The 24,689-nt window shown below is 33.8% G+C and overlaps 5 protein-coding genes across 17 annotated transcripts; 1 reads left to right on the forward strand and 4 right to left on the reverse strand.

Moving 5' to 3' along the window:
* Positions 1-419: 419 nt before the first annotated feature.
* On the reverse strand, positions 420-4,290 carry Arf79f (ADP-ribosylation factor 1). 4 transcript variants are annotated; one of them, XM_076903845.1, is made up of 6 exons: positions 4,143-4,229; positions 3,926-4,020; positions 2,792-2,963; positions 2,574-2,683; positions 2,255-2,380; positions 420-2,075 (listed from the first exon to the last, which is right to left on the reverse strand). In XM_076903845.1, exons 3-6 carry the CDS (start codon positions 2,937-2,939, stop codon positions 1,911-1,913), a joined length of 549 nt encoding a protein of 182 aa, XP_076759960.1. In that variant the 5' UTR covers positions 2,940-2,963; positions 3,926-4,020; positions 4,143-4,229; the 3' UTR covers positions 420-1,910. The 4 variants fall into 4 exon arrangements, with proteins under 4 accessions (XP_076759960.1, XP_076759957.1, XP_076759959.1 ...); XM_076903842.1 differs by having other exon boundaries at positions 3,862-4,020; positions 4,143-4,225; XM_076903844.1 differs by lacking the exon at positions 3,926-4,020 and having other exon boundaries at positions 4,143-4,290.
* A 235-nt stretch (positions 4,291-4,525) lies between these two features.
* Positions 4,526-24,545, forward strand: Ssl1 (general transcription factor IIH subunit 2 Ssl1). Of its 3 annotated transcripts, none has more exons than XM_076903820.1 (8): positions 4,526-4,782; positions 22,777-22,845; positions 22,916-23,117; positions 23,206-23,334; positions 23,414-23,587; positions 23,704-23,960; positions 24,039-24,288; positions 24,369-24,545. In XM_076903820.1, exons 2-8 carry the CDS (start codon positions 22,787-22,789, stop codon positions 24,498-24,500), a joined length of 1,203 nt encoding a protein of 400 aa, XP_076759935.1. In that variant the 5' UTR covers positions 4,526-4,782; positions 22,777-22,786; the 3' UTR covers positions 24,501-24,545. The 3 variants fall into 3 exon arrangements, with proteins under 3 accessions (XP_076759935.1, XP_076759936.1, XP_076759934.1); XM_076903821.1 differs by lacking the exon at positions 4,526-4,782 and adding an exon at positions 22,230-22,317; XM_076903819.1 differs by lacking the exon at positions 4,526-4,782 and adding an exon at positions 22,535-22,684.
* LOC143428732 (uncharacterized) lies at positions 7,403-11,560 on the reverse strand. The gene is made up of 16 exons (XM_076903812.1): positions 11,343-11,560; positions 11,117-11,242; positions 10,939-11,040; positions 10,709-10,830; positions 10,429-10,626; positions 10,244-10,337; positions 10,086-10,153; positions 9,852-10,005; positions 9,681-9,784; positions 9,421-9,616; positions 9,116-9,337; positions 8,722-8,892; positions 8,494-8,635; positions 8,241-8,408; positions 7,905-8,166; positions 7,403-7,826 (listed from the first exon to the last, which is right to left on the reverse strand). Exons 1-16 carry the CDS (start codon positions 11,469-11,471, stop codon positions 7,508-7,510), a joined length of 2,577 nt encoding a protein of 858 aa, XP_076759927.1. The 5' UTR covers positions 11,472-11,560; the 3' UTR covers positions 7,403-7,507.
* Positions 11,415-13,224, reverse strand: LOC143428736 (uncharacterized). Its single transcript, XM_076903822.1, has 7 exons — positions 12,988-13,224; positions 12,774-12,909; positions 12,517-12,709; positions 12,281-12,422; positions 11,948-12,215; positions 11,717-11,862; positions 11,415-11,537 (listed from the first exon to the last, which is right to left on the reverse strand). Exons 1-6 carry the CDS (start codon positions 13,165-13,167, stop codon positions 11,750-11,752), a joined length of 1,032 nt encoding a protein of 343 aa, XP_076759937.1. The 5' UTR covers positions 13,168-13,224; the 3' UTR covers positions 11,415-11,537; positions 11,717-11,749.
* Chro (chromodomain-containing protein chromator) lies at positions 13,741-22,003 on the reverse strand. 8 transcript variants are annotated; one of them, XM_076903806.1, is made up of 11 exons: positions 21,547-21,839; positions 20,600-20,696; positions 19,800-19,942; positions 19,466-19,706; positions 19,229-19,392; positions 19,029-19,165; positions 18,701-18,910; positions 18,519-18,601; positions 18,207-18,413; positions 16,080-18,128; positions 13,741-15,730 (listed from the first exon to the last, which is right to left on the reverse strand). In XM_076903806.1, exons 2-11 carry the CDS (start codon positions 20,652-20,654, stop codon positions 15,633-15,635), a joined length of 3,387 nt encoding a protein of 1,128 aa, XP_076759921.1. In that variant the 5' UTR covers positions 20,655-20,696; positions 21,547-21,839; the 3' UTR covers positions 13,741-15,632. The 8 variants fall into 8 exon arrangements, with proteins under 8 accessions (XP_076759921.1, XP_076759923.1, XP_076759924.1 ...); XM_076903808.1 differs by having other exon boundaries at positions 16,080-17,660; positions 17,805-18,413; XM_076903809.1 differs by having other exon boundaries at positions 16,080-17,310; positions 17,467-18,413.
* Positions 24,546-24,689: the final 144 nt, after the last annotated feature.

Genomic DNA, 24,689 nt, shown 5'->3' on the forward strand with positions numbered 1-24,689 from the left:
TTACATTCTTTATTTCTGTTCTGACAGAGTTAGAGCAAATAATATCCTCTTGAAAATCTGTATTACCTCTAATCGTTAAATATACACACGTTATTAGAAGTTGAAAAAACCTGTCACACAAAAATATACTACCGCTAAGTAAATATTACGGCAAATTTTTTTTACTTTTTGTTCTTTTTTAAAAAACAAAAGATTAAAAATCTAAAATTCGTAATTTATCCACATATGTGATCAAGTTTATAATTAATCAATAAACAAAAAGAAAGATAACTTAAGTTGCTAAATGAAATATGCGGTATAGGCGGTGCGCAGTCTTTAGTATTTAAAAAGAAATGTATTCGTGCTTGTATAATTGAAGTACCATCGTCTGAATAAGGGATGCGTGCAACCATGAGGATAGAGATGCGTTTATTTTCGTCCGAAATAGTGATAATTTTCTATGACGCTAATTGTTTCTGTATCGGTACAGAAGTTCCATTATCCTTGTCATTGTCCTGTATGATCTGCATGCATCCCAAAAAGGAGGACTTTTCATAAACTCTATCATTTGATGAATCAGCCAGAACAAAAACAAACTATTTTAACGGCAAATAACATATAGACTACATAAAGCACAATTACAGTATATTTCACAAATTGTTTAAACATTCATATATAATTATACGAATCTTCGCATATGACGGAAAGGCGATTTGATCAATTAGGGGAAGATTATTTGGTAAAAACAATGTATTTTTAAGGACAGGAAAACATTAGGAGATTAAAGGGCTTTGCGAAAAATGGCTTCATCTGGCAGACTGCCACGCCAGTTTGGATTGCTGGCTTAGAAATTGCGAGGCCTATCTCTCTTTGCTGCGAGAGGTTCTTTCCTAATTTTTTTAAACTCTTGTTTTTTACTTTATTCCACATTTTTCCTATTTTTCTTATATTTTTTTTCATTCAAATGTTTTATTTTATCTGCATTTCCCGCCACGATCGATGCATAATTTCGGAATGTTGACAATATTCTAATTTTACCTTATCAAGGTGCAATAAATAAATGATATCTCTTTTACACTGAGATATACATGGTTGACCAACTGTTAGTTTTACCGCAAGCAAGTGAAGGAGGGTGCAATTACAACACCTGCCAATAACCACAAGCAGTAAGACAACCATTTTGTATAGTTTTGTTTTTTTTCTGTCGACGTATACCACTGAAAACTTAAAAAAATAGAAACAAACTTTTGTAACTAGAAACAGTAAGTCATTGCACCGTCAGTTACCATTCACTGCATTTTTCATGTCAACTGATGGGCCGATGTGACATTTGTAATGTAGTGGACAGAGCAACATTCTCTCATCTATTGATCACATTTTTATCATCGTATTTATATAATGTAATGTACAATATGCAGCTACATTATGATAATCAGTATGTCCAACGCATTCAAACTGACAACACCGTGGGTACTTCACTTTTTTGTTCTTAATATTTTTTTTTTTCAAAGATATTCGAATTATTAATTAATTAAATGTGTATTGTATGTTTCAGAGTTAGGTACTTTAATACAATTACTTCCAAGTTTTCCACTTTCCTCGTGGTATCTCTGTGTAAAAAGTGTAACTATAATGCTAATATAATAATAATTATAATAATAAGTTGCACAAGGCAATAGTCTTGTGTGGCCGTTCGAATGTGTGCTTCCGGCCGATTTCCCCACTCCCCTCCCCCCGAAAAAACTTCCTGGCACAATGACAACTTTCGATAATCTCCACCCTCCACTTCAAGATCAAAAAGATCCCGCGGTTTGCACTTAGTTACCTCTTTTTTATATTATTACTCATTCATGGGGGGGGGGGATAGGTGTGCAGCTGATTTTTTTATGATGTTAATATAGCAACTGAATGTTGACAGAATATCGTTCCAATTAGCGATTGGCATTTTTGAGCTGATTGGAGAGCCAATCGAGGCCCTCGTAAAGTCCGTCTCCACTTGTAGCACACGTTGCTTGAATGTACCAATTACGATTGCGGAGAGAGTGCAGCCCCAACTTGTCAGTAATCTCTGCTGCATTCATTGCATTTGGGAGATCCTGAAATATTAATTAACATATGCAGCTTTATTTACGTAAATTGTTTCTACAATTGATTTCTTATTGTTCAACTTTCTTGATATATATGTTCATTTTGTATAATGACAAAGTATTGTTTACATAATATTACATATTTGCACACCTCGTTATATTATTAACATGTCGAAAATTATACTCACTTGTTTGTTAGCAAATATAAGAAGTACTGCATCTCTAAGTTCATCTTCTGCTAACATTCTCATCAATTCTTCACGTGCTTCGCCGATACGTTCCCTATCATTACTGTCAACAACAAATATTAGCCCCTGAAAATAAATTCACTAGATGAAAATAATTTCTATTAGATACTGTGCAGATTTAAATACGATAAGAGATTCTCCACCCTGTAATTGCCAATGTTAATTGTGTAAACAAAGATCGAGTTAATTTAAGCTAAAATACAATAGTAGTCAATCCATATTACGAAGAATAACATAATTAAATCAATATATCACATACTTGTGTGTTTTGAAAGTAATGTCGCCAGAGTGGTCTGATTTTGTCTTGACCACCCACATCCCATACAGTAAAACTTATATTCTTGTATTCAACTGTTTCTACATTGAAGCCTAAAATATAAAATGTATAATCAGCAAATTATATTATGTTGTTAACATATGAATTGATGATATCGTAGTTTAAACATTCAAATTTACAATAGAAGTTTCATACTTTACCTATAGTGGGAATTGTTGTAACAATTTCCCCTAATTTTAATTTGTACAGAATTGTGGTTTTACCCGCTGCATCAAGGCCTACCATTAAAATCCTCATTTCTTTCTTGCCAAAGAGGCCTTTGAATAGCGTTGCAAACATATTCCCCATGATTAATGCTGATTATGTAAATACCTGGAACAACAAAATAACTTGAGAATACTTTACTAGTAGATAGATCAAAACATATCAGAGATACATTACCTGCAATACAGTAAAATTTTGTTCTTTACATATGGTTCAAACACGTTAACAATTTATGATGTATTGCAGGATAAAATTCTGTATTTTATTTTTACTCAGATACCTTTATCAAATTAAACTTAATTTACATATGTAATATCGAATAAGAATTAAGTATAGATAAAATCTATCAGTGTTTTATTGAGAAATATGTATTTGTACATGTATTTGTGAGAAAAGAAATGATTAGAACATCATAATTCTTAACACGGGCAAGAGCATCATTTGCAAAAGTAAAAAGGACAGAAAGACAAGATAATGAAATTTCAACTTTATTAGAATTTAATTATCGTGAATTTGATATTTAAAATTAGTTGAAAGAGATACATGCCCGACATATGCATGAATACAAAGTACTAATACAATCAAAACGTGCAGTAACACATATCTGGTTGAAATCGTTTCGAAATAAATGATAACTTTCACGAAACGAAAAGAAACGGTCGGAACGATCGAATTAATGAAAGAATTCCAAAGGCAGCGTTACACGGGTGGACAAAAGACACGTTTCATGGAAGAAAAAAAATTGAAATTACGCAGTCAGAGGTGAAGAGTAAGTAGGAACATGCGTAAAGTACCGATACGTTGACACAAAGATCAAGAAGCTAACCTGCACATTTATGAGTAACTAGCGACAACGTACGAACATTACGAACAACATAAATCATAGATTTTAATTGAATTGAACGAAAAAAAAAAGGAATTTGTCTAGAGGCACGCACGAGATGCTCACGCTGCCCGCTATTGATTCTCATTTTAATACATCGCTATGATTATCGGACTAGCATACCGTTAAGGATCACACTAGAGTGTTTTGCTGGTGATTTATGCACTTTTAAAACGTGTTCGGCTACCTAAAACGCCAATACCGAAGTATTGCGAGCAAGGCGGAAGATATTGTGCGGTTTGCGAAGCCACTGCGTACACCCGGTTGTCTGTCACCTTCGACCTACTCCCCAACAAATCGTCAAAGGTTCCCCGCTCAAAGTTCCATTATTTAGAAACGTCGACTGATTATTAAGACTCCCCCGTAATGTCACGTTGCCCGTATAAGCCACTTGCGTTACTTACGTTTCAGTAAAAAAGATTATTTTCACGAGAAACGATAAAACATAAAACCAACACTCTTGAAAAGTACCGTATGTCAAAATGGCGGACGTGGAAAGGATTCATGCCTTATGCCACGTATAGGGCCCTCAAAATTCTCCGATTGGCTAAGCTGGTCACGTGATAATGAAAATCTTCAATGATTCACGTTTACTTCGATAGGTGGCGATACGAACCGAACTTGGTAAGTCATCAAAAATTCCGAAAGTCTATAGGTGAATAGATGTCAACGTCGTTTAACGTTCATAGAAAGGCACACGCTCATGAGAGCGAAAATGCATATTTTTCCCTAATTATGAATTTCAATAATGTAATTACAGAAAAACTAACTATTTTATCAACGATCAAGATCATATAGTAGTAGCACATTACGTTCGTATACGAAGAGCTATTCATTTCTCGTGAATCAATTTAATTATATTGTGCTAATTATACCATTGAGACGTGACGATAAATATGAAAAGTAAATGCTCGTTGAAACAGCAAAGACAAGGGAACGTGAGAGAATAAAATTTTGAGTGATGATATATTTTCAGTTAAAAATTCCCGACTTTTCTCTTCTGTTCTATTGCGCTTTATCTGACATCCTGGAATTATGTTATCGGTATGAATATTTATATATTTTTCATATCTATTATCATTTAATAGAGTACAGTTCTAACGTAAATTAATTTTTAATAATCTCGTATTAATGTTCTATTAACGTTGTGCCATTATTTACATTTCCAAGAAATGTCTTTTTTTCATTATTCGGAATGAAGCAATCTTTTTGAGTAATTTTATAGTTATTCGTTCATTTATACTAAGGGTGTACGATATTTCTCGTCTAATGTTCCTTCCCCGTAAAGTTCACATTCTTCTGTATTGTATAAAGTATCTGTCGTTATTTCTAATGTTTCAATTGATTCTCCTGGTTTTCTGTAATTTTTTTAATTGTTAAGGATAGTTAACATAATAAAGTGTTTGTGCTTAATGTCGGCAAATTACTTTGGTTGAAAAGAAAGAGTGATTGCAAAATCCCAGGTTCTGTTAGTATAATGGCTGGGCAACAATCCATCTTTTTTATCAATCCAAAAATCTTTGTTCTTTAACTTCTTTTTTGCTCTAAACTTTATATCACTTACTGTTAAAAAATCAATTAATTAGAATTAATTAATGTACTACATGGATATAACTACTGAGACATAAAAAACTATTAAATAAAATAATAAATATAATTATACTTGATAAATTTTTAATAGTTAATGTCAGTTTCTTTGTATCGCCTATATAAACAAGACCAAAATCTAACATATGCATTGATAGCTTTAACACTGGCAACCATATTTCCAAAATTAATTCTATGGTCTGAAATTAAAAGTGGAATAACTAATTTGAATTAATTTATGTTAAATAACAAAGAGGACTGGTTAAAACCTGATGGTGTTTGTCGGTGTGTATAATATTTAATAATTCTTTTAATGTGATTTTTGGATCGTGCAAATTTTGGACAGAAGTTGTATGCATCATCGTTTGAATTAATTGTTCTTGTATGATGCACATTATCTCCACCTATAACAGCAACAATTTTTAATACCTTGGAATACAATAGTTACACCGTGAGATTCTAATGAAATATTCTTATTATATATTTAGAATAACGATTCAAGGAATTATTCTGCCTTTGTAATGAATCAATTCTAGTCCCTTTTGCTAGCCGAATATTAAAAGATAGTATCATTATGAAATCATCATTTCTGAAGCTCCTGATATGGTTTAAATAATTATGATTTTATGGCGAGACCATTGTGCTCTAAGAGGTTGCACTCTGTATTGGGAATAAAGAGAGGTAAATTACTTCAGCATATCCATGTGGATTTATGCATATTGTACCAGACTTGCATGGATTTGTATCTGCGTAAATTGATACAGATTTCACGCGAAATGGATCATATGTTTCCAAAGATATCTCTATCACCTTGCTTTGATTATTGTATAAAAAGAATGTTTTAGTTAATCTGAAATTTAAAATATTAGATGTAATCCAATCATGGCTATGTTATTTGTAGATATTTGCATTTTTTACTTCAGTTCTTTTTTTCTATTTTGCATCACATCATTAGCACAACAAACAAATGTTCTCTCAAACCCAGAAATTTTAAAATCCAAATCAGATTTAACAATGCTTCCAATGACATCAATCTCTATGGGAGGATAATAGTTTCCAGATTGTCTTGCATAACAGTTGTCTTTATACCTATACATTATTATAAATTATTCTCTTATTCATTGTATAAATATCAAGTTATAATATATGTAATATCTATTACTTGCAATCAGAACAAACAATTTCTACTTCTAATTAATATGTATTTATCAATGAATGTATATGTTGATCAAATTAAGAATTATCCGTTAAAAGAACAGCAAATATTCAAGTATATATTTTACATTACGATCTATTCTATAACAAATTATGTCTTCTCAAATAATTAGTGTGATGTACAAACGTATCACTTGGTGCTGTCCGTAAAAATCCAAGGATCTTACAGAGAAATTCCCCTTCAAATTGTTCTTTTGTTTTACCTATGGTCTTGTATCTGTCAAGTTGCATACTAATGTTAAGAGAAGCATTATCTTTGGGTGGAATGAACATTTCTTTGGGAGTAACCTTGGGAAATATTGAAATATTTCCTTTACCATTCCTTTGTCATTTGTAGTTGCAAAATGTGTTTCTTTTATTATAATCTTTATTAAAATTTGCTTACTTTACAAACTTTTGTGCCTATTGCACCATAATAGGGAAGTATAGAAATGTTTAATTCAAGGTCTCTTTCTTCTTCACTATTGCTTTGATTGTTTTGATCAGTTGTGTCAAATCTTATGCACGTTTTATTTTGTTCATAATCACATTCTGAACTAATAGTATAAGTATTGCTAGAATACTTGAATGTAATTTCAGTATTATATTTGCCTTTAGATATGTTGGATATACACGCGAATGATGATTTCCTAAAATTATTTATCGAATGTAATTATCTACATTCACAACTGGATTTACACAAATTTTTTCTCACATGATAAGTAATCTTTTTATTTACGCGGTACTTTTCAGTACGTGGTCTTAGTTTTACTTTAAATTTGTAAGATTAGAAAATTACCTTTGTTGTGCAAAAAGATAAAAACAGTTATTTTATAAAATTTTAATTTTCGTACATATTTCATTCTGTAATTGTAAATTTCATTTATACGATTTTCAAAAAACAATACATAGAACAAGTACTACGCGTAAATAAAGGGATACTAGCACACTTTTAATAATTAACGATTATGTTGTTATATAAGAATGTTTACGTGCAACATCTTGTAGCATCACTAATATTATTGATTTCACTAGAATCATTGGTATGCAAGCTTTTTGATATTGGAAAATGTTTGTGTTCCTCCAAATGTACTTCACTATCGTTTTTCTGCATACTAGCCCTCAGCTCTGATGCCAGTTTGTCGGTAAACGGGGTAAAAAGATTAAACAAAACATTAAAAGGCATTGTTTCAATAAGTGGTTTGACTAGAAACGAGTACCAGTCAATAGCTATAGGCACAATGCTTGTATTCTTCAATAGTATTTTTCTATCTTGTAGATGGACACCTATAGGTTCAATTCCATATCTACAAATAATTACTCTTTATGTTTGAAAATATCAAAAAGCTAAACATTCTATTGTTGAGTATGTTTTCGAGTAATACTTGATAATAGGTATATTAAACTCATTCCTATCTGAAATTGATAACGAAATCGGTGAACCAACAACTTGTATGCATATTCCTATGGTGCACTGTGGTAAACCAGTAACGTTTATCTCTAATTCGTCAACATAAATGCCCCAGGTATCAGCAAAAACGAAAATATCCACAGATATGGCACTGAAAGGGCCAATATTTGAATTTAAGGGATCAAGATAAATCACAACACCTGATTTAGGTTGTTTCACTTTGTAAAATTTCTCCTCTGTAAGAAAGTGATATTAAGGTGAAGAATTATATGTTTGAGACGTAATAACTCGTGGATAAATAATTAGTTACCAATTAGATGCTTCTGATTACCAAAAATTCGCTTGTAAACAGATTTGATTCGATCTTTCTGATACTTCCGTTCACAGGAACATACAATGGGATAATAGTTCTTAATATGTAGCCAAAAATTGGTTGGAATCGAAGTTTCATTTTTTATTATGAAAGTTTTTTTTGCCACTGTAAATTGCAATTATTTACTCATTATTTTTCTTCGTTTTTAGAAAATCATATTCCGTGGTTTAACTACAGATAAATAGAATACCTGTTCTTAATGATAAATTCAAAAATTCTATTACAACAGGCTGAGTTGGGAACGGTAGAAATTTTTCCCTAAATGGTACAATATTTCCAGAAAGAACAAGATCTTGGGAATAGTTTTCATTTTCGACTGTCAAATTGCTCATCTATAGCCATTTGGTATTCAGATTATGCTATCAGGATAGTTCGTTTCACATATTCTCGATGGCATTTAATTGAAGCTTGCGATTACTTGAATAATTTCTGAAGTACGAGTACTTAGAGAAGATTGCTCGCCTGACTCTTCAGCAACTACTTTTTGCATCGAAGTACCCGCCGAAGTGTTTTTAAGAATTGACCCTTGATCCAGATTCGTACTCATTAATTCTCGTTCCTCTCGCATTCTATACTTGTCCAATATTTCCTGCAATGTTGCACAGCATTTTTTACAATATCCATTCAAATTATGTATGAATTAGTTTTATTATACTATTGGAAAATAATTTAGGGGATCTTTGTGAATTATTCTCTTTCTTCGCGGAAAACTTGAGATTTGAAGTATCAAATTTTTAACTCTTAAAATCTTCGAATATTTTAATTTTTGATTATTCGAATGTTACTTTTACCAAAGTTTCGATGCAACGTACCATATGTTTTTTTAACTTTCCTGTCATATCGAAAGCAAGTTTAAGACTGTCTACCCGCCATTCGACACGAGTAAAATTATTCCTCAATAGTGTAGCCTCCTTGGCGTCTAACGGAAAGTAAAACGTAACGTAAAGCGGTTGAATGGAGCATTCGACTGCCAATATTATCATTTTCCGTGCATCCCCGACTAAGCACGGTATAAATAACGATCTTATAATTCCCTGAAAATAAAAAATGTATATGTATATATGTACATTTTTTATATACAGTTAACATTTCTTAGGATATTAGAGAAATATTTCACCTCTTCTATTGGCAAGAAAGTTATCTCCATTTTTTTAGTTTTTCCAGGCAGTATTTCCCCATTTTCAGGGCACGCGCAAAGCTTTATCTTCTTTGAGTCTAAACCATTAACTTCACCCCACGTATAAGTCAGAGGAATATTAGCCAAATTTTTTAACATTAAAACATAAGTTTCTTCTATGCCAATGTGCAAAGTTCTATAAGTATCGTAATAATTAATTAGAAGCCGAATAATCCCACAATTATCTTACAACTACGAACCTTGTAGGTCTGATAATACCAATACTTATTATCTGTTCTCGCCATAATGGTTCAAACTGCTTTAAATTTACTATGTCATAATGAGAAAATAATTCATCCGCTACCTGAAATATTCTCATATCATTTTGGAAAAAATAGAAATGACTAAAGAAAAATTAACAAATCTCTTACCAATTGATACATAAATTTATGCTCCTTTTTTTCTTCTGTTCTTTTTGTTTCTTTCTTCTCTCTTTCTCCTTCTTTGTAACAATTTTCCTCAGCATATTCGCAATACGACGGCATTTCAGCGATGCGTTCAAACATTTCGTCTGTTGTTCGATGACTGATTGATTACAAAAAATAATTGAAAATAAATAATAGAAAATATAATTTTATATTAATTTCGTATTAAAAGCAACACACGTTTCATTTTCCTCGTGCATCATGTATTGCAAACAAATTTCAACATCGGCAATCCAAATATCTACGGACTAGTAATAGTTTTTATAGTAATTCCAAAACAGTTTGTTATGTATTAATAATAAATGAATATTAATTAAAAATAAAGGAAAATGACTGACAGCTGAACATTTTCGCTGCTTTGTAAAGCATTCCTGGGTTCGTAATTTTGTCTTTTCCGGGACAGCTTCGATGGGTATATCTTCTACATATAATCTGAAACAATTCGATTCAAAGATTTTCTTCTCTTGATCAGCATTTTGATAATTGAGCTTTTACTATGATGTATTGCGTATCATACACTTACTCTAGAACAGTAAAATAATAATTTGGTTGCAGATCTTTGTATTCAGCTGTTAGGGTAAAATAATGAACGGAGTTTGGAGCGAACACTCCTTGATGTGGTTTAATATGAACAAGTTTTAAAGGGAAATTCTCCTCGACTGTTTCACCGTTGTTCACTTCCACGCTTCGTTTCTTCCAATGAAAATGTATGGCTATTTCACTATGTAATAAGTAATTTTATTATTTATCTTATTTATTAAAAAAAATCTTTTATCGTAAAATTTGTGATAACAAGAATATACCTATAATTGTTTACAGAAATAACGCATTCTTCAATTCCATCAGAGGTATTAGTGCTTAGCTTCACATAATACTTAGCTTGTTTATCGATATTCCTCTCCAATGGTTGTACTTTTTCGAACTGCTGTAATTTTTACTTAATTTTATTATCGTTCTTCATGTCCATCTTAAATCAAAATATTAAACAAATTATAATATTATATTTTGAATTGAATTCATAGTATATAGGTACTTTATTAAGCCGAATAAGATTTGGTTCGTATATTAATCCGTCACCGATTATTTCTGTTGGTAGTAGGGTACAGTTATCGCATAATATGTACAATTGTTCCACCTTACAAAAAAATTGAATTATTAACTGAATTATATTAATAATTTTAATATAACACTGTGAATTATTTTTCATTTACATGAATGCCATAACACACTGGTGAAAAGTACATGTGGAAAGTCAGTTCCTGGTGTCTTTTCAATGCAAAGTACGCTGGTTGTACAATGAAGGAAGGTAGTCTCAAGGTGTTTGTTTCTAATATATCCTGCAAGATGTAATCTCAGTTAGTTAGGATATACCTTAAAAAGTGTAATGCAATAAAATTAAATAAGGTTTGAACAGACGAGAAAATAATAAAAGTTTACCATGATATCCATAGAAAACCAGTCAATTTCACTCATTACAAAAAATTGTCCCTCTCCACCAATGTTCTTGAATTTTATGGATCTGTAAACTTCTTCCCCTACAAAGGCTTTCTTGCAATCAAAGGTCATACTTATGAAATCATCATCTTCAGTTTTCCAACTCGATACACTGTCAGAGCCACTAGATAAAGTACACTGCAAGTAAAAACCATGTATATTGTCACGTCATCATTCCATCGTTTGATGCCATTGCTACTTCTCATGACAAGAATAAAATACAACAAAAAAAGTTTAAATAAAATTTCCAAAATACTTTACAAAATAACGGTAGAAATAATTTAAAACCGCAAGGAATCTGGTGTCAACTTTAATACCTTGCACCTATTATTAATAATAGTTAGAAAGTATCATACATCCAAACCATCATAAGACATCCTTATGTCTGGATACCAAATATGATCCAATGATTTTACATTTGTCTCTGCATATGTAGAAGACATTTCTTCTGCCGTGCAAATTCCTATTTAAAAAAGGCATTAATATATATTTTCATTGTTTATGCTATATTACAATAAAATTCTTTTATATTTTTCTCCTTCTTTTACCCAACAAAGTTGGCGAGTCCTTGTATGCATGCAACTGGATGATCACTGGCTTTCCATGTTGAACATTCAATACCAACATCTCCTCCAGTGAATCAATATCGTTGCAACGGAATAGAATGATCAGGTGCAGCTGCATTCCTGGTGCAATGATGCCCCTGTTCTCCAGTACCATTGGCCTCATTACGATCCGAAACTTGGAACAATACGGTCTTGGTCTCATTTGAAATCTTGCCGGCATGTTGCTAACATTTTGCAAGGTGACTTTTTTCTATCAGGCAATAATGGCAATTATGAAATGGCCTAATGCGAAAGGGAATCAATAGATGAACTTACCTTGTACATCTTCTTCAGTTTGAAGTTACGAAATTGTACGTAATTTGAGTCTGCCACTAATATTTTCTCTTGAGGTTCTGTTTTCATTATACTTTTCCTCAGTCTTTGTGTACTTGTATGCCTTCGCAACTTCACGTCTCCTCTAATTGAAACAATTCCAAGATTAAAAATATTTCACACTTGTCTTACAAATGGTTATAAAACAAATTATTCAAATTCGTTTAAAAACATAATACATAATGCTCCTTGGATACTTGTTTGATAAGTACTTGTCAATACGAATTTTTGGTAAGAATTTTATGTCTGTTAATACTGGTTGGAAGCAAGGTTCTGCTCTTGGTTTCAATCGCGATGATTCCAACAGTTTTTTGTACTTATCCCATGTTCTCAATTTTTGTGGTTCCATCGTTAAATCGTTATGATGAACATCTGCAATTTTTTCGACGCTGTATTCATTTTTAAAAGAAATATATTTATTTAACCAAAAATGTACCTAGGTCTACTTCATACTCTTCAATGTCTGCATCTCTAGGTTCTAAGTCGCATTTAGATGTCGATTCTATCCGAGTGTCCTGTCTCAGCATTTTGATATCAGCTGGACAGGCATTCTCTAGTTTATCTCTGTTGGCCTAACAAAAAACATCGTCGACTTTGTTATTACTTTAGCTCAATTAATTTGGTCTTCAGAAAGATATGAACATACTAACACAAAGTATATAGGCTGATTTACGTTCTAAAATCACATTTTCTTGAGCGGATTTGACAAAATTGCACATTTTCCAATTATAGTCTCTGTAATGGGTCATATTTTGAAAGCTGCTTTGAACAGACTGTGCATACCTGCTTTTGTCATTTTCTTCCGTATAGTTAAGGCTTGTATGGCTCATTTTGCGAATATAATATAAATTGCAACTGTCATTAATATTAACAAATAAAATCGCTATACATTGTATGCCATCCGTCAACAAAAAAAAAAAAAGAAGAGAATCGAAAATATACATACATGGTGATTAATGTACAAAAGTAGTAATTAACCCTTTGAGTACTAAATCGCTATAATTGTGGCTTTCATGTACATATTATTCTGAGACCAAATGCCGCTGTGCAATGGCTTTTGTATATTGTATCCTTGTAATGGTTATTTACTACATGCAAATAAATTGAATTGTAGTTGCTTTAACACTAAACATACCATAATTAGTTGAATCATGGTAATATGTGAATTAAATAATTTATTTAAACCGGCATCTACACTTAATTGTAGAACGTTATGTATGAATATAACTTTTGTTAAAAACCCATCATTTGAAAAGTTACAGAATAAGATACATATAAATTGTCAGTAGATTTAGTGTTAATCACAGTAATTTTATATCACAAGCAATAGAATATGGAATGCGATGATAGTACTACGTCATGTTTCCAATAATTACCTAGAATGAAGAAAAAATACATTGATATAATTTTAAGACTATGATTTATTTGGAAACAATTTTTTATATAAAGGTTTAGAGAATGAAGTTCTATGTACAAAAGGATTATGTTAGTAAAATACTAGGATTTTATATTCCTGGCCGTACATCGTGCAAAATAGTTTCTTCTTATACCGAGATATAATTAATAATCGTTCTAGTCACGTGCAGTTCCTTTCCTCTTTATTTTATTGCGAGTCTCAGACTGCCGATAATTAAACGCTTGAATCTAGTTTAACCCTATATATCATCAACATCAACGAGAACGTCTTCTTTTATTTGACGCAATCGCGACACAATCACAATAAGGTACACTTATTTATATTAATCATAATCCATAGTTCGTGAATACAAATAATCCATGTTTGGTTTTTTGTTTATATGCATAATCGTTTCAACACGTATAAACATTATATGCATATTTTTTTCACAAATTTTTTTTTCTTTTTTTACGTACATGACATTATAGATTAGGCTTTGTACAATTTAATAATACAAATAAGCAGAGAAAGATTTCACAATTCTCGATGTTGCTACAACGCATTATTATCATGTGAACAACGGTAGTTCATCATTTACACAAGTTTCCACATCTAATGAGTAAAAAGAATTAGTACACTTTTGTTTGACAGAAGCATATAATGTGGAAAGTGGTTGTTATGTGACAAGCATTGAGGAAATTTAACAGATCTTTGATTAACTATACATATGTATCAATTATCAAGAGAACCTGAAAAGGAATGGGCTTGATAATAATGAGACGCGCGTGATGTTTCATTAAACAACACTGTATTTTCTTTTTTTTATTTTTTTGTTTTTTTTTTGCCTTTTTTACTTCTTCCTTTGTTAAAGCCTTATAGATTTAGAAATTATGTGTTTATTTCTTTTATAAGAGTGCAATTATATTTTAATCTATTGAGAGCAAGCATACACAGTCCATGAAACGCAAACAAAAAAAGAAAGTAAATAAAAATAAAGAAAGAAATCTCCAATGTACGAATTTATGAAATTCGTACGAATTGTCTATCGGCACGTATTGAATTAGAAATTGAACGAAACTATTAAACTATCGTTCGCAAGCATGAATTTTATGTGATGAAATATATTATAGCACAAAGTATGAGGAGTCAAACTAGGTTCAAGCTTTGCGTAAAATATCGTCCCGATAGGAGTAATTCAGTTATCAATTTTCTTTTCTTCTTTTATAATATTTACATTCCGACAAAAGGCCGATTTATTCATTTGATAATTACCAGTGTACTTCTCTCGTGACTGCTTTGGAACTCGATTAAATACCATGCATATAAGCTTGGACTTTGTATGCAGGAGAATAAAGAAAGATCTTTATTAAAAGTTCTATTATCGTGTGGAAAATATAAAACCCCAGATTATACTTCACTATCCTACAAATACAATGATTAGCTCAAACGTATAACGGGTGTCGTTTTAATTCGAGTATGCTATGTGTTACATCTTTCACGTTCTTCGTTTTCTCCCTCCCCTTCGTCTTATAAATTAAACAAATTAAAATTAAAATTCCGACGGATTTTACACTGAAACATAAATTTCTAAAACATAGTCATTTATCCATTAATCTAAATTCTAGATTTTTGCATTTGCGATCTTGTTATCTTTTTTTTTCTTTACAATACACCAGCTATTGTGAGTTTCTTTCTGTTTTTCACATTGTATTTGCTATGTAGCTGGAAAATTCCAAGAAATATTTTATTCCATTGCAATTGTACGAAGTGAACGTTCTTACATATATACAACCCACGGTCACCTCTTTAAGCGTACAACTTCCATTGTAAATTGCATAAGTTCGATGCATGATCGTGTTTCTTAATTCTTTTCGCGCGATATCAACGTTAAGTGTCTCTTCACTTGCCGAGTCCGAGCGCAGCATACTGCTCCTCTGTCACTTCGGTCATCATCAGGTTTCCATCAGGTAAGAGTAGAACTACTCTTCTCGTGCCTCCTAACATGATAACACAATCAAATTTCAATGCCAATATTCAATTGAAATGAAATCATTTTTTACTTTTTGTTACTATCTTTCTCTTTAATATACTACTTAACATTTACTACACATTTATTACGACAAATGTGTTCCAATCAACTGTCTTCCCGTTCATTCCACCTGTATTAAAGCCTTGTACTCGAATATATTTATGCAATTACAATTTACAATTCCGACTTAATTACCATTTACGAAATTGTGCGAAATTGTGCGAAATTGTTTATGCTCCATAATTTTTGTCGGCAAGTGTATATCATGTGATAATCTAACAAGTATCCATGTGAAAAATCGGTATTCAATACATTACCTGGAGTAGGTTCTTCAGCTTGTACGACTTGAGCTACAACTTGCCCATGACTGTCAGCATCCTCTTGTCCTTCCGTGACATCCGTTGTATTCGTGTTGTCCATGATAGACATCACCATTGGATTCTCGGCAGGTTCGGCACCGCCTTCCTTCACATAAAATTGTGAAGCCAGATTCACTTGATCAGGTATCAACTGAGCAACAGCTTCCGCTACAGCATGATCGAGGGTCAATACAGATCCTTCGTCGCCTTGTTGCTCCGTGGTAACATATACACATTGTTGCTCGCCATCGGCGTCTCGCGTCACCAATAATGTTTGACCATCCTCAGCCTGCCCAGCCACTTGATAAACAACACCATCTTCTCCTGTAATTGTTACCAAGTTCGACGTATCCTCAGCTACCTTCCTCTCTTCTGGTATCTTTTCTTCGGTCTTGGCTATATCGGTGGATGTAATGGCTATTGTGCTGGTTGAGGTAACCGTTGCTGTAGTCAATGCTGCAGCAATGGAAGATTCACTGGCGGCTGTTGATTCCGTCAAGGCTGGTGTTGTGCTGGTAGTTGGCGTGACCACAGCAGGAGCTGTGTCGTCCAGACAAGGGAGATCCGGAGCAGGAACAGAGACGTTAGTCAAATTGATCTGCGCTGGTTCACTGGTCTGAACGATCGTGCCTGTCGTTCCACCGGGACTCATTTCGACTCTCATTATACCACCACCCTCTGTAAGAGAATCAAGGGAAGGTAGAACCAATTCTGTGGTGGTGTTCGTAGCGGTGACATCTATACTCTCAGTTGTAGTCGTAGAAGTTTTTACGGTGGACAATGGTGTCCCTGTAGATTCAGGTTCGGGTTCTGGTTCGGCTGGTTGTTCGACGGGTTCACCGTCCGGCCCAATGATACGTCCCGTCAACGGGCAAAGAGTAAACGGTCTAGGTGGACTATCAGGTTCCGTACTGGTAATAGTATCGGCCTCGGGTGGTGGAAGTTCTGGTTCACCCTCGCTGCTACTATCTTCGGAGCCTACCTCGTGGAACTCCATGTGAAACTCGTCGCCTTCTGCCAATTTACTCTCTTTCGGTTTGTTTCCCGGTGTGGCCGCTGTTGGTGTTTCGGACAACTTCCCCCTGCCTCGCCCGACGGTAGCACGAGCAGCTGCTAAGAGGCCGCGGCCACCTGGTTTAATGATACCCGCTGCTTCTTGAGCTTTCCTTTTTGCCATTAATAACTTTTGCTGCGGAGATAATAATGACTGTGGCTTACCAACTGGTGTTTTCGGCGACTGTTTAACCTGTTGCGCTGGACTAGTTCCAGACTTTACCACTTGCTTCGGCTGTGGACTAAGTACCGTAAACTTCGGTCTAATCTGTGTAACATTTCCAGGACTCACCGAATTACTTTGCGTAGTTACAGCCGTCGTACGTTTTTGTAGCACCTGGCGTGTTTGCTGGGATTGAACTTGCCTGGGGACTGATGCCCCAACAGGTGTGCGAATTGTTGATCCGATTCCAAGTACGCTAGTTGGTGTCGTCGCGCGCAGCGGAGGTCTCGGTAACAATGGACGACCATCCACGCTGCGTTGGCCTGTAACAGGTCCAGGACGTATTCCTGTACTTATTCTTGGCTGCAAAGTCATAGGAGCCGGCACCGCGGTCACGACATGTATCTGCGGTAACTGTGTCGGATCTGGTTTCGGCTGGATCTTTATAGGCTCTGTTTTCTGTGTACCTCCTGCTTTACTCGTAATTGGCTTAGGAACTACTTTCATCTGGGTTACTACTTGACTTCCATCCATTTTAGATACCACTTTTACCGGGGTTACAGAATTGGACTGTGATGCGGATATCACTTGCTTCCTCACCACGTTAGTATTATCACGATTTTGAACCATCAAAACACCTTGTGTTGTTGGCGAACCTTTTACGGCTAATTTTCCGCTAGGGGACGAATCCAGCTTAATGATGCCATCTTTCCGTGACATTACGTACACGCCGGACGTCAAATTGGGCATTTGCTTCGGGTCTACTTTAACAACTCCTTTGGCATTCGCGACTAAAACCGGTGGTTGATTAGATTTTGCACCTTCAGGAGATTGAAGTCCTAATGAAGTCGCAAGATCTGTAGACGAACCACTAGCTCTGTTAGAACCATTTGACTGAGCATTCGCACGGTTAAACGCGCGTTGAATAACATCGCTTCGACCCATCAATCTCTCCTCTTCAGACTCTCCAGTCCAGTCTTCGTCACTACCTGTATCTCCTTTGGCCCGTTTAGCAACACTGCTACCTCCATCTTCGGAATCGCTGTCCGAATAATCCATTCTCCTCTTTCCTAATACTAAACAGGTTTTCAATCTTTGATATGTTTGACCATACGTGCAGACAAATATTTATGAAAAACACAACTATCAATATATGTTATATATTACAAAGGTATACGTACGATCATTGTCTTCATCTTTCATAGAACCACACCATTGCTTCACTTGATCCATTGCTTTAGATTTACTTGAACGCATAGGACGTCTACATACGGAAAATTTATTACTCCAAGTATTACTTTTACCAACATGAGAAGTATGTGAACCGTTTCATAAGGAGATATATAAAACATATTTCACTTACCCTACATGCACTGCAGTACTTGGTCCAGGTTTGGCTTCTGCTTTTATAACTGTTTTCTGAGCAAGATGACTTCCTCGTCCTGCTGTTTTTGCATTGGCCTGTTGCTGAGCTGCTTTTATTTCTTTTTGTTTAGCAAGATTTCTTTCAAATTCTTCTAATAAATGTTTACACGTAGCTACGTGCTCTGCGGGTTCCCATGTATTGTGCTCGCTATAAGTGTTCACATACTTTTATTTTGTAATTTTTTTTAATATCACATAATTTTTAAAATATAATCTTTATAATTATTATTTAAGAACATAGGGAATTATTTCATATATTAACTTACTGTCCATAACCCTCCCATTTTAATAAGTATTCTGAACATCTCTTTTTTGGATTAAATCGTTTTGCTAATATCTTTTCTACTGTATATTCTTCATCGCTTGAATTTCTATCTTCATCACCAGCTTTACTAGATTTACCCTATAATAAAGGCAAATAAATCATTAGTGAACTGATAAACTGTTAAAACACATCCAAACTAACCTTGGGTTTTACTGAAGGTTTTAATTTGGGCTTCTCTTTCTTTTCTACTTCGTCAAAAGATTCATTAGTTTTTATATTCTTTGATTCCGTAGTTTTACTGTCTTTCTTATTATCATCTTCCGGTTGTCCATTCCTAATTACTTTACGAACGACTACCGGTTTCCCTATAAAAGTATGGATCAGTTCTAGTATAATGCTCATTTAAATAATAAAAATATTGTTCATAAAAAGATCAACCTTCCGCATTAGTGCTTATTTGATTTTGCCTTGGTGCATCCTGCATTTTTGCATTACTGATCTTTGTAAACGTTTGAATGGTTTTTCCAGCTGCAATCCAGGAATCTCTTATGTGCGTGTCCATTTTGCACCATTTCTGATACAATTTCCATGAATTTGTTGAATCTCTGTCTGAACCTTCCTGCTGAATTTGTGAATCTTTCCATAAAAGGAAAGCCCACACTTGTGCTTTTTGTTCATTCTATAAAAAGTTAAAACAAAACAGCAATACTACTTTACTCGTATTATTTTTTAGCATCAGTGTTATTTTATATGCTTCATTGTTATTACTAACATTGCTATTATCACGAAAGTGTGAAACTTGAGTACAGGCGCCTTCTTTTGTACGATGTTCTTGAAACTCTTCGATAAAATGAAACACTGAATGGCACTGACCACACACAAGAACATCTAACCTTCCCATCTCTTCTTGTGCAGCTGATAACATAGTAAAGTTCATTATTTCTTATTTGGAAGCTAAGTCAATTATAATAATATTTATTACAAATAAAGTAAATAATATGTATTCCCTGGAAAAAAGTTTATTCTTATATATATAACAACTGAAAATAGTAAGCGTGTCAGGTCCCTCATTTTCATGTACCAATGACTATTGTCTTTTCGATAAGAGAAATCACTTATTATGAAACTGTTCAATATATAAACATATAGATATACGAGTTTCAAGTTTGGTAAATTACTGTTTTGAACATTTTATATGTCACACCTGAATGATTGAGTACCAATATATTGAAGCATATTTGCACGACAGCTGACTAATTAATTTTGCTATCTTGGAACGTATTTAATGATAAAATAATATTCTTATAGGATATCAATATTTTCAGTATGCCCTACAATTTCTATGAAACTTTTACATAATTTATTTTATATCTTCCTAGAAAATAAGATACATGGTGTATTATACTTTTTCTGTTCTGCCATTCAATTTTATAAACTATTAAACAGATACACGATTAAGATAATCATTGTTAAATATTCAATTTTTAATAAATTTCAATGCCTACAAATGTTTTAATTATAACAATCATACGTGATAAACTAATGACTAAAATAACAAATTATAAATATTACCTTTAATAGCAGTAGGATTACTACTGATGGCCGAAGGGCCATCACCACCCTCCATTTTGTTCAATAAAGTTTTTTAATCTCTATCCGCAGTTTCTTTCTAAAAAAAAGAAATATTCCTTTTACTTTTAATTCCAGGATTAACTTTGCTCACTTATTAAGTTACATTCTCCTGGTTATATGTAATAGATTAAGTAAACAACAACGTACTAATATTGCAATCATTCTATTACTTAACAATTACTGGTACATTGTATCGTGATAAATTTCAAAGTTACTATTTACAATCGGATGTCTGTGTACGTATTGAGTGGAACACAAACAAATCGAAATTTTAATTACAGGATCCATATTTTAAATTAATTGATCCTTAATTAGGTGGTATAGGATTAATTTTAGATAATTGATTGCATTGCAAGCGCAGTAATATTCATACTCTAAATAATAAATTGATGTACTGTGTTTATAGTTTGTACCATTCAAGGACTGTGTTAATATAAATTAAACAGTTAAGTTAATCGTTCGATATATTCGATGGAAAAGTGGATTTCCTTTAATAATAAAGTTGAAAGCATTTTCCTCCTTCGCTTTTCCGATACGTAACAACGAGAAGAAACAGGGAACCGTAACAAACATTCTGCTATTCGAAGTTTCGCGGGCGTCAGAAAAATTTACTCGCATCATGCCGGTGGAAATCGAACTGCGAACATTTTTTAACAAGACATCACTGCCGTTGTTACGGTGATTGAATGGTTCACTGCACAGACACCGCAAGTTTTAGTTACTTCGTAAACAGTCTGCGATCCGAAACGTGATCGCGTTGCGTATTACATGGAACCTTTTATTTAAACTAAACGAATTCCCGCATAAATGATAAGACTTGGAGACACACAGCATGGAGTCATTGTAAACGCGGCCAGTGGCGTAAGTTACCAACGAATAAAACTCACGGATAATTCGATCTTCGAATAGTAGCCGGCTCACCGTGAAAGATCGTTACCGATTAAAACGACTATTCTAGTTGCGGATAATACTGGCGTACAGAATTTACAGAAACATTTAGAAACGATGCCATCGCCGCTGCCGCCGCTGCCGCCGCCACAAAACTCGTCCTCTGTCTATCACGAGCAAGCCGATGCTCGTCAAGATGGCTCTCGTCACGAAAACTCTCCTCGACTATTCACTTCCTGTCTACCCATGAATATTTTTCGAACACACTTGTCCGTTACCGATTTAAATGCGATCGACCCTCAAACCAATGATATCAACTTACGCCCGTTTAACCGTGGAAAAATCAGATTTCCTTGATCTGGATAATTGCTGTTGCCGCACGAGATGGGATGAAAACAGTGATCGCGTCTGACGACGGTAGCGCCATGGCGCCTGCCCGCCACGGCAACAGCTTACCTTTTGGCGGGAAAATATTACTCGTTTATTTCACTTTATCCACTTTTATCACCGGCATTTGTTCTAAACGGTTCCATTTTATCTATGAAATATTACACACGAAATGGATCTCCGTGGGAAATGAGGAAACAACTTCCGAAAAATTCACTGAGTCGCGAATGCTTCTTTATCAATTTCGAATATGCCGCTTTTATTCATTAAATTCATCTATGTTCCGGCACCGAGTCGAGTATAGAAAAGGCAAGTTTATGTTAATTGATGTCAAGACGATTTCGTAAATAGTCATTGGTTATTTACACGTCGATTTATGAACTGTACGCGATTGATCGTTTCTTATTTCAATCACTCCTTCCTATCTCTTTTAATTGTATCTGCACGTCAGATTAATGTCCAACGCGTCTCTTCTGATTCACGACGAACGATTTAGAATAAACAATTCTTTCTGTTGACCAGATACCCTGTATAAGCTGTACGGTCCGTGCATGTTTTCCTGTCAATTTTTCATATTTTTCTGACAAATACTTTCCGAATTGTTACATTGTATTATAATATCTTGAAAGCACTGGAAAATTCAACCGTCAATCCGTTCGATTGTACCATCGGAATGTCATTTTTAATGTCGGCAATAATATAAACAACATTAACCTTATCGTCATATAATATTAAATAGAAGTGCATAAAGTAATCATTGTATCGAATTTATTCATAGAAAAATCTTGAACGTAATGTTATGATTAAACGAATGCAATATTTAACTGTGGTATTTTTTTTAGATATTGAGAAATGGCTGACGAGGAAGAAGAAAAGGAGTACAGATGGGAGACTGGTTACGAAAAGACATGGTATCGACATTGTAATTGTTGTTGTAGAACCATTTTATATAAATAATTTTTACTTTTTTTTTTTTTAAAGGGAAGCAATTAAAGAAGACGATCATGGGTTGTTGGAAGCATCCGTCGCAGACATTATTCATAATGCTAAAAGAAAGCGTCAGATGGAAAAAAAAGTTGGCGCCAGATTAGGAATGATGAGGCACCTTTATATTATTCTTGATGCTTCTGAATCAATGTCCATTCAAGATTTGAAACCGACTCGTTTTTTATGTTCTTTGAAGGTATATATTATTATGTAATGCAATAATGATTTGTGTTATATTATATTTTACTTATAAATGCCTTTTTATAAATGTAACTCGATTTAAGCTTTTAGAAGACTTTATCGAAGAATTTTTTTATCAAAACCCTATAAGCCAATTAGGAGTAATTATTACAAGGAATAAGAGAGCAGAGAAAATAAGCGAATTAGCTGGAAATTCTAAGAAACATGTTAAGGTAAATTTTTAACCAATGCAATGTTAAAATGTATACCTTATGTATAAACACATTTGTACATGTATATGTACATTTTTAGGAAATACAAAATATGCAACAAATTGCACCAGCTGGTGAGCCATCGTTACAAAATTCCATAGAGTTAGCTTTAAAATCATTACATCTTCTACCATCACATGCTAGTAAAGAAATACTAATAATAGTAGGAGCACTTACAACATGTGATCCAGGAGATATCAATGAAAGTATACAAGTGTGTACTATAATATGCATCACAAGAAGCCTGTTAAAAGGCCCTTTTTCGTAAAAAGACTTTTACGAGGAAGGGCAGCAGTTGTGTGAAAATATTACAACTATTTCTAATTGCAGAATATGAAAGCCGACTGCGTCAGGTGTAGCGTGATAGGTTTGGCAGCCGAATTATACATTTGTAAAAGGATGGCAATGGCAACTAGCGGAGAACATGGCGTTGCACTGGATGATAAACATTACAAGGAACAGTTGAATATGCATATAGATCCACCACCAGCTGCTACCAGACTGGATGCTGCTCTTGTAAAAATGGGTTTTCCTCACCACGCGTTGCATTCTGCCGCGAATGATTCAGCGATGGCAGTTTGCATGTGGTAAATATCTTTTCACTTGTCTATCCGTAAATGAAATATTCTAAAAAAAAATAAAAGATTCATCTCCCTTTCTTACAGTCATGCCGAAACGTCGGACGAGTCAGTTAAACTTCTTAGCACCGGGTACCTCTGTCCTCAATGTCTCAGTAAACATTGCGAATTGCCTGTAGAGTGCAGAGCATGTGGACTAACTTTAGTGTCTGCTCCACATTTAGCTCGGTCCTATCATTACCTGTTCCCTGTTGAACCTTTCAAAGAAGTTGCATACAATGGAACTCCTTCATATTGCTATGGTTGTCAAAAGATTTTGTCGCAGAAAGATAAGAAGGTACCTTAGTAATTTGATAGAAAAAGTTAAGAAATGAAACTTGCAAAGTGTTAACATGCTAATAATATATCTAATTTCAGGTGTACATTTGCAGTAAATGTAATCAAACATTCTGTTTAGACTGTGAAATATTCATTCACGAGTCTTTACATACATGTCCAGGCTGTGCTACAAATCCAGATACATATCAAAAATCTACGGATAGAGCTTAATTTATTCTATGTATATGTAAAATAAAATTAATAATTTTTTAGTTACTTTCAACAAAATATTTTAACACAGAAAAGTTTCTTAATTTAAGGCCAGTTTTATATGCAAAGAACATTTAAACCGTAATACTGGTTCGTGATGCATTCATAGGCAATACTTCCTCTTATTGAGAAGAAAGAATCATTTAGAAG

Source organism: Xylocopa sonorina, chromosome 11 (genome assembly GCF_050948175.1).
Source record: "Xylocopa sonorina isolate GNS202 chromosome 11, iyXylSono1_principal, whole genome shotgun sequence".
Lineage (NCBI taxonomy): Eukaryota > Metazoa > Arthropoda > Insecta > Hymenoptera > Apidae > Xylocopa > Xylocopa sonorina.